At 58.3% G+C, this 12,339-nt stretch overlaps 1 protein-coding gene across 1 annotated transcript in view; it reads left to right on the forward strand.

The window, feature by feature from the left end:
- The first annotated feature begins 2,211 nt into the window (after positions 1–2,211).
- Positions 2,212–12,339, forward strand: part of SPTBN4 (spectrin beta, non-erythrocytic 4) — a 95,578-nt gene continuing 85,450 nt past the window's right edge. Inside the window, exons 1-2 of the mRNA XM_090129870.1 lie at positions 2,212–2,332; positions 6,607–6,758. Coding sequence (XP_089985996.1) covers positions 2,212–2,332; positions 6,607–6,758 — 273 coding nt within the window. The remainder of the gene's footprint in view (positions 2,333–6,606; positions 6,759–12,339) is intronic.

Here is a 12,339-nt window from a genome sequence, read left to right on the forward strand (position 1 = left end):
GTCTGGGGGGGCCTGGGGGGGGCTCTATAGGGTCTGGGGGGGCTCTATAGGATGCTATGGGGGGGGGGCCGGGGGGGGCCTGGGGGGGGGTCTCTATGGGGTCTGGGGGGCCTCTGTAGGATGCTATGGGGGGGGCTGCTGAGGGGGGGGGTCTCTATGGGGTCTGGGGGGGGTTCTATAGGGTCTGGGGGCCTCTGTAGGATGTTATGGGGGGGGGCGGAGGGGGGGGGCTCTATGGGGTCTGGGGGGGCTCTGTAGGATGCTGTGGGGGGGGGTTTGGGGGGGGCTTTATGGGGTTTGGGGGGGTTCTGTAGGATGCTGTGGGGTTGGGGGCTCTGGGGGGGGGCTGTATGGGGTCTGGGGGGGGCTCTGTAGGATGCTGTGGGGCTGTTTGGGGGGCTGGGGGCTCTGGGGGGGTCTCTATAGGGTTTGGGGGAGCTCTGTAGGATGCTGGGGGAAAGGGGGGCTCTGGGGGGGCTCTATGGGGTCTGGGGGCCTCTATAGGATTCTATGGGGGGGGGTTCTGTGGGGGGGGTCTTTATGGGGTCTGGGGGGACTCTATAGGATGCTATGGGGGATGGGGTTTCTGTGGGGGGGTCTCTATAGGGTCCGGGGGGGGCTCTATAGGATGCTATGGGGATGGGGGGTCTGGGGGGGGGCTGTATGGGGTTTCGGGGGGGCTCTATAGGGTCTGGGGGCCTCTGTAGGATGCTATGGGGGGGGGCTGAGGGGGGGGTCTCTATGGGGTCTGGGGGGGCTCTGTAGGATGCTATGGGGGGGGAATTTGAGGGGGGGTCTCTATGGGGTCTGGGGGGGCTCTGTAGGATGCTTTGGGGTTGGGGGGTCTGGGGGGTCTCTATAGGGTCTTGGGGGGCTCTGTAGGATGCTATGGGGCTGGGGGCTCCTGGGGGGTCTCTATGGGGTCTGGGGGGGCTCTATAGGATGCTATGGGGGTTAGGGTTTCTGAGGGGGGGTCTCTATAAGATCTGGGGGGGCTCTGTAGGATGTTATGGGGATGGGGTTTTGAGGGGGGGGCTCTGTAGGATCTGGGGAGGCTCTGTAGGATGCTGTGGGGCTGGGGGTTCTGGGGGGGTCACTATGGGGTCTGGGGGGGGCTCTATAGGATCTGGGGGTTCTGTAGGATGCTATGGGGGGAGTTTGAGGGGGGGTCTCTATGGGGTCTGGGGGGGCTCTGTAGGATGCTATGGGGTTGGGGGCTCTGGGGGGGGACTGTATGGGGTTTCGGGGGGGCTCTATAGGGTCTGGGGGCCTCTGTAGGATGCTATGGGGGGGGCTGAGGGGGGGGGGTCTCTATGGGGTCTGGGGGGGCTCTAGGATGTTATGGGGGTGGGGGGTCTGGGGGGGGCTCTATAGGGTCTGGGGGGGCTCTATAGGATGCTGTGGGGCTGGGGGCTCCTGGGGGGTCTCTATGGGGTTTGGGGGGGCTCTGTAGGATGCTGTGGGGTTGTTTGGGGGGCTGGGGGCTCCGGGGGGGGGCTGTATGTGGTCTGGGGGGGCTCTGTAGGATGCTTTGGGGTTGGGGGGTCGGGGGGGGCTCTATAGGATCTGGGGGGCTCTATAGGATGCTGTGGGGCTGGGGGCTCCTGGGGGGTCTCTATGGGGTTTGGGGGGGCTCTATAGGATGTGGGGGCCTCTGTAGGATGCAATGGGGGGGGGGGCCTGGGGGGGGACTGTATGGGGTCTGGGGGGGGGCTCTATGGGATCTGGGGGGCTTTGTAGGATCTGGTGGGGGTAGGGGGTCTGGGGGGGTCTCTATAGGGTTTGGGGGGGCTCTATAGGATGCTGTGGGGTTGGGGGCTCTGGGGGGGGGGCTCTGGGGTCTGGGGGGGGGTCACCATAGGGGGCTGTGGGGCCATATGGGGTCTGGGGGGGGGGGGGGGTCACTATGTGGCTCTATGCCCCCCCCCCAAGCGAACCCCAACAACCCAAATTTGGGGGGCACCCCACAACCACCCCCCCATTTTTATGGGGGGGGGGGGGGCAAAATAATGCCATGGTGGGGGGGGGGGGCAGTCATTATGGAGGGGGGATAATTAAGGGTGGGGGGGGGGGCGGTGATGTGGGGGGGGGGCTGATTTTCGGTCCCCCCCCCCCAGGACAATGACATCCGAAGTGGGGCCCGTGGAGGTGCCCCCCCCCTCCAATAATAACAACGGCCCCTGGGATGGCCCCCCCCCCCCCCCAGCACGGATGCCGCCCCCCCCCCAAATTTCTCGTCGTCGTCCACCCGTGGGGGGGGGGGGGGGGTGGGATGAGAGCGGAGCCCCCCCCTCCAAGATCTTCGAGTGCTCCAGGATCAAAGCACTGGCAGGTATTGGGGGGGGGGGGGCTATTAATAATGGGGGGGGGTCTCGTTAATTGGGGGGGGGGGTGTGGGGTGGGGGGTCCTGATAAGGGGGGGAAGGGGGGGTGTCCTAATAATGGGGGCTGAGGGGGGGGTCCTGATAATGGGGGGTTTGGGGTGGGGGGGTGGTCCTGATAAGGGGGGGGGGGTCTCGTTAATGGGGGGGGCGTGGGGTGGGGGGGGTCCTGATAATGGGGGGGGGTCCTAATAATGGGGGGGGTGTGGGGGAGGGTCTTAATAATGTGGGGGGGGGGGGTCCTGATAACGGGGGCGGTCCTGATAATGGGGGGTGTGGGGTGGGGGGGGGTCCTGATAAGGGGGGGGGTCCTAATAATGGGGGGGGGTGTGGGGTGGGGTGGGGGTCCTGATAAGGGGGGAGGGGGGGGGTCCAGATAATGGGGGAGGGGTCTCGTTAATGGGGTGGGGTGGGGTGGGGGGGGTCCTGATAAGGGGGGGAGGGGGTGTCCTAATAATGGGGGGTGGGGGGGGTCCTGATAATGGGGGGGTCTCGTTAATGGGGGGGGTGGGGTGGGGGGGGTCCTCATAATGGGGGGGGTCCTAATAATGGGGGGTGTGTGGGGTGGGGGGGGTCCTGATAAGGGGGAGGGGGGGGGTCCTAATAATGGGGGCTGGTGGGGGGTCCTGATAATGGGGGGGGTCCTGAAAATGGGAGGTGTGGGGTGGGGGGGGTCCTGATAATGGGGGGGGTCTCGTTAATGGGGGGTGGGGGGTTGGGGGGGTCCTGATAAGGGGGATGTGGGGTGGGGGGGGGTCCTGATAATGGGGGGGGGTCTTAATAATGGGGGGGGTCCTAATAATGGGGTGGGGTGGGGTGGGGGGGGGTCCTGATAAGGGGGGGAGGGTGGGGGTCCAGATAATGGGGGGGGTCTTGTTAATGGGGGGGTGTCCTGATAAGGGGGGGTGTGGGGTGGGGGGGGGTCCTGATAAGGGGGGTGGGGGGAGTCCTAATAATGGGGGCTGGGGGGGGGGTCCAGATAATGGGGGGGGGGTCTCGTTAATGGGGGGGGTGGGGTGGGGGGGGGTCCTGATAATGGGGGGGGTCCTGAAAATGGGAGGTGTGGGGTGGGGGGGGTCCTGATAATGGGGGGGGTGTGGGGGAGGGTCTTAATAATGTGGGGTGGGGGGGGTCCTGATAAGGGGGGGAGGGGGGTGTCCTAATAATGGGGGGTGGGGGGGGTCCTGATAATGGGGGGGTCGTAATAATGGGGGCTGTGGGGTGGGGGGGGGGGTCCTAATAATGGGGGGTGGGGGAGTCCTGATAATGGGGGGGGTCGTAATAATGGGGGGGGTGGGGGGGGGGGGGTCCTGATAAGGGGGATGTGGGGTGGGGGGGGGTCCTGATAATGGGGTGTGTGGGGGGGTCCGGATAAAGGGGGGGGGGTCCTAATAATGGGGGGGGTGAGGTGGGGGGGGTCCTGATAATGGGGGGGGTGTGGGGGAGGGTCTTAATAATGTGGGGTGGGGGGGGGTCCTGATAAGGGGGGCTGGGGGGGGGTCCTGATAAGGGGGAGGGGGGGGGGTCCAGATAATGGGGGGGGGGTCTCGTTAATGGGGTGGGGGGGGGTGGGGGGGGTCCTGGTAATGGGGGGGGTCTCGTTAATGGGGGGGTCCTGATAATGGGGGGGGGTCCTAATAATGGGGGATGTGGGGTGGGGGGGGGTCCTGATAATGGGGGGGGGTCCTAATAATGGGGGCTGGCGGGGGGTCCTGATAAGGGGGAGAGGCGGGGGTCCAGATAATGGGGGGGGGGGTCTCGTTAATGGGGGGGGGGGGTGTGGGGGGGTCCTGATAATGGGGGGGGTCCTGAAAATAGGAGGTGTGGGGTGGGGGGGGGCCTGATAATGGGGGGGGGTCTTAATAATGGGGGGTGTGGGGTGGGGGGGGGTCCTGATAAGGGGGGGAGGGGGGGTGTCCTAATAATGGGGGGTGGGGGGGGTCCTGATAATGGGGGGTGTGGGTTGGGGGGGGGGTCCTGATAAGGGGGAGGGGGGGGGGTCCTAATAATGGGGGGTGGGGGGTGGGGGGGGGTCCTGATAAGGGGGAGAGGGGTGGGTCCAGATAATGGGGGGGGGGTCTCGTTAATGGGGGGGGTGGGGTGGGGGGGGGTCCGGATAAGGGGAGTGGGGGGGGGTCCTGATAATGGGGGGGGTCTCGTTAACGGGGGGGGGTGGGGTGTGGGGGGGTCCTGATAAGGGGGAGGGGGGGGTCCTGATAATGGGGGGTGGGGGCACAGGGGGGGGGGGTCTCACAAATGGGGGCTGTGGGGTTTTGGGGGGGGGGGTTGTGGGGGAGGGGTCTTGGGGGGGGGGTCTCATTGAGGGGGGGTTTTGGGGTTTGGCCATTGGTGGAGATGTGTGGGGTTGGGGTTAATGGGGTCTGGGGGGGGGTTATGGGGGGGGAGGGTCTTGGGGGGGGTCTCATTAATAGGGGATGTGGGGGGGGGGTCTCTTAATTGGGGGTTATTGGGGGGGGGTCTCATTAAGGGGGGGTTATGGGGGGGGTCTCACGGATGGGGGCTGTGGGGTTTTGGGGTTTGGCCTTTGGTGGGGATTTGTGGGGTTATGGGGGGTTCATGGGGTCTGTGGGGGGGGGGGGGTCTTGGGGGGGGTCTCATTAATAGGGGATGTGGGGGGGTCTCTTAATTGGGGGTTATTGGGGGGGGGTCTCATTAAGGGGGGGTTATGGGGGGGGGTCTCACGAATCAGGGCTGTCAGGTTTTGGGGTTTGGCCATTGGTGGGGATTTGTGGGGTTATGGGGGGTTAATGGGGTCTGTGGGGGGGTTATGGGGGGGAGGGTCTTGGGGGGGGTCTCATTAATAGGGGATGTGGGGGGGGGTCTCATGAATGGTGGGAAATGGGGGGGGGTCTCATTAAGGGGGGGTTATGGGGGGGGTCTCACAGATGGGGGCTGTGGGGTTTTGGGGTTTGGCCATTGGGGGGGATTTGTGGGGTTGGGGTTAATGGGGTCTGTGGGGGGGGGGGTCTCATTAATAGGGGATGTGGGGGGGGGTCTCATGATTGGGGGTTATTGGGGGGGGGGTCTCATTAAGGGGGGGTTATGGGGGGGGGTCTCACGAATCAGGGCTGTCAGGTTTTGGGGTTTGGCCATTGGTGGGGATTTGTGGGGTGGGGGTTAATGGGGTCTGTAGGGGGGTTATGGGGGGGAGGGTCTTGGGGGGGGGGTCTCATTAATAGGGGATGTAGGGGGGGGGTCTCTTAATTGGGGGTTATTGGGGGGGGTCTCATTAAGGGGGGGTTATGGGGGGGGTCTCACGAATGGGGGCTGTGGGGTTTTGGGGTTTGGCCATTGGTGGGGATTTGTGGGGTTGGGGTTAATGGGGTCTGTGGGTGGGGGTTGTGGGGGGGAGGGTCTTGGGGGGGGGTCTCATTAATAGGGGATGTGGGGGGGGGTCTCTTAATTGGGGGTTATTGGGGGGGGGTCTCATTAAGGGGGGGTTATGGGGGGGTCTCACGGATGGGGGCTGTGGGGTTTTGGGGTTTGGCCATTGGTGGGGATTTGTGGGGTTGGGGTTAATGGGGTCTGTGGGTGGGGGTTGTGGGGGGGAGGGTCTTGGGGGGGGGTCTCATTAATAGGGGATGTGGGGGGGGGTCTCTTAATTGGGGGTTATTGGGGGGGGGTCTCATTAAGGGGGGGTTATGGGGGGGTCTCACGGATGGGGGCTGTGGGGTTTTGGGGTTTGGCCATTGGGGGCGATTTGTGGGTTGGGATTAATGGGGTCTGTGGGGGGGGAGGGTCTTGGGGGGGGTCTCATTAATAGGGGATGTGGGGGGGGGTCTCTTAATTGGGGGTTATTGGGGGGGGTCTCATTAATGGGGGGGTTATGGGGGGGGTCTCACGAATGGGGGCTGTGGGGTTTTGGGGTTTTGCCATTGGTGGGGATCTGTGGGGTTATGGGGGGTTAATGGGGTCTGTGGGGGGGTTGTGGGGGGGGAGGGTCTTGGGGGGGTCTCAGTTGTGCAGTGTTATGGGGGGGGGTCTCATGAATGGGTGGAAATGGGGGGGGTCTCATGAATGGGGGGTTATGGGGGGGGGTCTCACGAATCAGGGCTGTGGGGTTTTGGGGTTTGGCCATTGGTGGGGATTTGTGGGATGGGATTAATGGGTTCTATGTGGGGTAGGGGGTCTGGGGGGGGGGTTTACTCACTAACGAGGTTTTATGGGGGGGGGTCTCACATTCCTTGCCCCCCCCCCCAAATAGACGAAAGGGAGGCGGTGCAGAAGAAGACCTTCACCAAATGGGTGAACGCCCACCTGGCGCGGGCTGGGTGCCGCCTGGGGGACCTTTATTGCGACCTGCGGGACGGGGTGCTGCTCACCCGGCTGCTGGAGCTGCTCTCGGGGGAGCCGCTGGTGGGGACCCCAAAATAAACCCCCCCCCCATCACCCCCCCCAAAACCCCAAAAGAGACCCCCCCCAACACCCAACCCAGAACCCGCAATGGGGACCCCAAAGACTTGGTCCCAAATCCATCCCTAATAGCACCCCAAATCCATATTGGCACCCCAAAATTGTCCCCCAATGTCACCCCAAATCCATCCCTGATCTGACCCCAAATGTGTCCCGCAATGTCACCTGAAATCCATCCCTAATGGCACCCGAAAATCGTCCCCCAATGTGACCCCAAATCCATCCCCAATGTGTCCCCAAATCCAGCCCCAATTTGATCCCAAATGTGTCCCCCAATATGACCCCAAATCCATCCCAAACGTGATCCCAAATGTGTCCTCCAACATGACCCCAAATCCATCCCCAATGTGACCCCAAATGTGTCCCGCAATGTGACCCCAAATCCATCCCTAATGGCACCCCAAAATCGTCCCCCAATGTGACCCCATATGCATCCCCGATGTGACCCCAAAAGTGCCCCCCAACGTGACCCCATATATCCCCAACATCCATCCCCAATGTGACCCCAAATCCATCCCTGATGTGACCCCAAATCCATCCCCAATGTGACCCCAAATATCTCGCAATGTGACCCCAAATCCATCCCTGATCAGACCCTAAAAGCGTCCCCCGACGTGACCCCAAATCCATCCCCAATATCCCCCCCCACCCCATAACCCGCAATGCCGACCCCAAACTCTGCTCACCCGGCTGCTGGAGCTGCTCTCAGGGAGCCGCTGGTGGGGACCCCAAAATACAACCCCCCCCCATCACCCCCCCAAAACCCCAAAAGAGACCCCCCCCAACACCCAACCCAGAACCCGCAATGGGGACCCCAAAGACTTGGTCCCAAATCCATCCCTAATAGCACCCCAAATCCATATTGGCACCCCAAAATTGTCCCCCAATGTCACCCCAAATCCATCCCCAATGTGACCCCAAATCCAGCCCCAATTTGATCCCAAATGTGTCCCCCAATGTGACCCCAAATCCATCCCGAACGTGATCCCAAATGTGTCCTCCAACATGACCCCAAATCCATCCCCAATGTGACCACAAAATCGTCCCCCAATGTGACACCAAATCCATCCCAAACGTGACCCCAAATGTGTCCCGCAAGGTGACCCCATATCCATCCCTAATGGCACCCCAAAACCATCCCCCAATGTGACCCCAAATCCATCCCAAACATGATCCCAAATGTGTCCTCCAACATGACCCCAAACTCATCCCAATGTGACCCCAAATCCATCCCTAATGGCACCCCAAAACCGTCCCCCAATGTGACCCCAAATCCATCCCAAACGTGACCCCAAAAGCGTCCCCTGATGTGACCCCAAATCCATCCCCAGTGTGACTCCAAATCCATCCCTAATGGCACCCGAAAATCGTCCCCCAATTTGACCCCAAATCCATCCCTGATGTGACCCCAAATCCAGCCCCATTGTGACCCCAAATTTGATCCCAAATGTCTCCCCCAATGTGACCCCAAATCCATCCCGAATGTGATCCCAAATGTGTCCTCCAACATGACCCCAAATCCATCCCCAATGTGACCCCAAATGTGTCCCCCAATGTGACCCCAAATCCACCCCCAATGTGACCCCAAAAGTGTCCCCCAACGTGACCCCATATATCCCCAACATCCATCCCCAATGTGACCCCAAATCCATCCTTGATGTGACCCCAAATCCATCCCCAATGTGACCCCAAATATCTCCCAATGTGACCCCAAATCCATCCCTGATCTGACCCTAAAACGTCCCCCGACATGACCCCAAATCCATCCCTGATGTGACCCCAAATCCATCCCAAACGTGATCCCAAATGTGTCCTCCAACATGACCCCAAACTCATCCCCAATGTGACCCCAAATCCATCCCTAATGGCACCCCAAAACCATCCCCCAATGTGACCCCAAATCCATCCCAAACGTGACCCCAAAAGCGTCCCCTGATGTGACCCCAAATCCATCCCCAGTGTGACCCCAAATCCATCCCTAATGGCACCCGAAAATCGTCCCCCAATGTGACCCCAAATCCATCCCTGATGTGACCCCAAATCCAGCCCCATTATGACCCCAAATTTGATCCCAAATGTTTCCCCCAATGTGACCCCAAATCCATCCCGAATGTGATCCCAAATGTGTCCTCCAACATGACCCCAAATCCATCCCCAATGTGACCCCAAGAGTGTCCCCCAATGTGACCCCAAATCCATCCCTAAGGGCACCCCAAAACCATCCCCCAACATGACCCCAAATCCATCCCCAATGTGACCCCAAATGTGTCCCGCAATGTGACCCCAAATCCATCCCTAATGGCACCCCAAAATCGTCCCCCAACGTGACCCCATATATCCCCAACATCCATCCCCAATGTGACCCCAAATCCGTCCCTGATGTGACCCCAAATCCAGCCCCATTGTGACCCCAAATTTGATCCCAAATGTGTCCTCCAATATGACCCCAAATCCATCCCCAATGTGACCCCAAGAGTGTCCCCCAGTGTGACCCCAAATCCATCCCTAATGGGACCCCAAATCCATCCCCAATTTGATCCCAAATCCAGCCCCAATGTGACCCCAAAAGCGTCCCCCAACATGACCCCAAATCCATTCCCGATGTGACCCCAAATCCATCCTGAACTTGACCCCAAAAGCATCCTCCAACGTGACCCCAAATCCATCCCCAATGTGACCCCAAAAGTGTCCCCCAATGTGACCTTAAATCCATCCCCAATGTGACCCCAAAAGCATCCTCCAATGTGACCCCAAATCCATCCCGAACGTGATCCCAAATGTGTCCTCCAACATGACCCCAAATCCATCCCCAATGTGACCCCAAATGTGTCCCCCAATGTGACCTTAAATCCATCCCCAATGTGACCCCAAAAGTGTCCGCCAACATGACCCCAAATGCATCCCCAATTTGACCCTAAACCCATCCTCAGTGTGACCCCAAATCCAGACCCAATGTGACCCCAAAAGCATCCTCCAACATGACCCCAAATCCATCCCTGATGTGACCCCAAAAGTGTCCCCCAGTGTGACCCCAAATCCATTCCTGATGTGACCCCAAATCCAGCCCCAACGTGACCCCAAAATTGTCCCCCAACATGACCCCAAATCCATCCCCAATTTGACCCTAAACCCATCCTCAGTGTGACCCCAAATCCATCCCCAATGTGACCCCAAATCCATCCCCAAGGTGGCCCCAAAAGTGTCCTGCAGCGTGACCCCAAATCCATCCCCAATGTGACCCCAAAAGTGTCCCCCAACATGACCCCAAATCCATTCCCGATGTGTCCCCAAATCCAGCGCCAATGTGACCCCAAATCCATCCCAAATGTGACCCCAAAAGTGTCCCCCAACGTGACCCCAAATCCATTCCTGATGTGACCCCAAATCCATCCCCAATGTGACCCCAAATCCAGCCCTGATGTGACCCCAAAGTTGTCCTCCAATGTGACCCCAAATCCACCCCTAATGTGACCCCAAATCCAGCTCCACCATGACCCCATATATCCCCAACATCCATCCCCAACGTGACCCCAAATCCAGCGCCAATGTGACCCCAAAAGTGTCCCCCAACCTGACCCCAAATCCATCCCCAATTTGACCCTAAACCCATCCTCAGTGCGACCCCAAATTCATCCCCAATGTGACCCCAAAAGTGTCCCCCAACGTGACCCCAAATCCATCCCCAATGTGACCCCAAAACCATTCCCGATGTGACCCCAAATCCAGCGCCAATGTGACCCCAAAAGTGTCCCCCGATGTGACCCCAAATCCATCCCCAATTTGACCCTAAACCCATCCTCAGTGTGACCCCAAATCCATCCCAATGTGACCCCAAATCCATCCCTGATGTGACCCCAAATCCAGCGCCAATGTGACCCCAAAAGTGTCCCCCAATGTGACCCCAAATCCATCCCTGATCTGACCCCAAAAGTGTCCCCCGACGTGACCCCAAATCCATCCCAAAGCCACCCCAAATCCATCCCCTATTGATGACCCCATTTATTCCCATGGGATTCCTGGGCTCAGATTTTGGGGTTTTTTTCGGGCAATTTGAAGACCCCATTCATTTCTATGGGATTTTGGGGTCGGATTTGGGATTTTTGGGGGATGCGATGACCCCACTCATCCTGATGGGGATTTTGGGGTCGGATTTAGGGTTTTTTGGGGATATGATGGCCCCATTCATCCCAACTTGGATTTTGGGGTCGGATTTAGGATTTTTGGGGGATGCGATGATCCCAATCATTTTGATGTGGATTTTGGGGTTGGATTTAGGGTTTTTTGGGGTGCTTGATGACCCCACTCATCCCGATGGGGATTTTGGGGTCAGATTTAGGATTTTTGGGGATACGATGATCCCAATCATTTTGATGGGGATTTTGGGGTCGGATTTCATTTTTTTTGGGGAATTTCATGACCCCACTCATCCCGATGTTGATTTTGGGGTCAGATTTAGGGTTTTTTGGGGATGTGATGATCCCAATCATTTTGATGTGGATTTTGGGGTCGGATTTGGGATTTTTTGGGAATTTCATGACCCCACTCATCCCAATGTGGATTTTGGGGTCGGATTTAGGATTCTTGGGGGACGTGATGACCCCACTCATTTTGATGTTGATTTTGGGGTCGGATTCAGGATTTTTTGGGGATGCGATGACCCCAATCATTTTGATGAGGATTTTGGGGTCGGATTTAAGGTTTTTTGGGAATTTCATGACCCCACTCATTGTGATGGTGATTTTGGGGTCGGATTTAGGGTTTTTTGGGGACATGATGGCCCCATTCATCCCAACTTGGATTTTGGGGTCGTATTTAGGATTTTTTGGGGATGCGATGATCCCAATCATTTTGATGTGGATTTTGGTGTCGGATTTAGGATTTTTTGGGGTTGCGATGATCCCAATCATTTTGATGTGGATTTTGGGGTTGGATTTAGGGTTTTTTGGGAATTTCATGACCCCACTCATCCCGATGTGGATTTTAGGGTCGGATTTAGGATTTTTTGGGGATGTGATGATCCCAATCATTTTGATGTGGATTTTGGGGTCGGATTTAGGATTTTTTGTGTATTTCATGACCCCACTCATCCCGATGTTGATTTTGGGGTCGGATTTAGGATTCTTGGGGGACGTGATGACCCCACTCATTTTGATGGGGATTTTGGGGTCGGATTCAGGATTTTTTGGGGATGCGATGATCCCAATCATTTCGATGTGGATTTTGGGGTCAGATTTAGGATTTTTTGGGGATGCGATGATCCCAATCATTTCGATGTGGATTTTGGGGTCGGATTTAGGATTTTTTGGTAATTTCATGACCCCACTCATCCCGATGTGGATTTTGGGGTCAGATTTAGGATTTTTTGGGGATGCGATGATCCCAATCATTTCGATGTGGATTTTGGGGTCGGATTTAGGATTTTTGGGGATGTGATGATCCCAATCATTTCGATGTGGATTTTGGGGTTGGATTTAGTATTTTTTGGGAATTTCATGACCCCATTCATCCCGATGTGGATTTTGGG

The sequence above is a fragment of the Phasianus colchicus genome, chromosome 38 (genome assembly GCF_987193195.1).
Source record: "Phasianus colchicus chromosome 38, bPhaCol1.hap1.1, whole genome shotgun sequence".
Lineage (NCBI taxonomy): Eukaryota > Metazoa > Chordata > Aves > Galliformes > Phasianidae > Phasianus > Phasianus colchicus.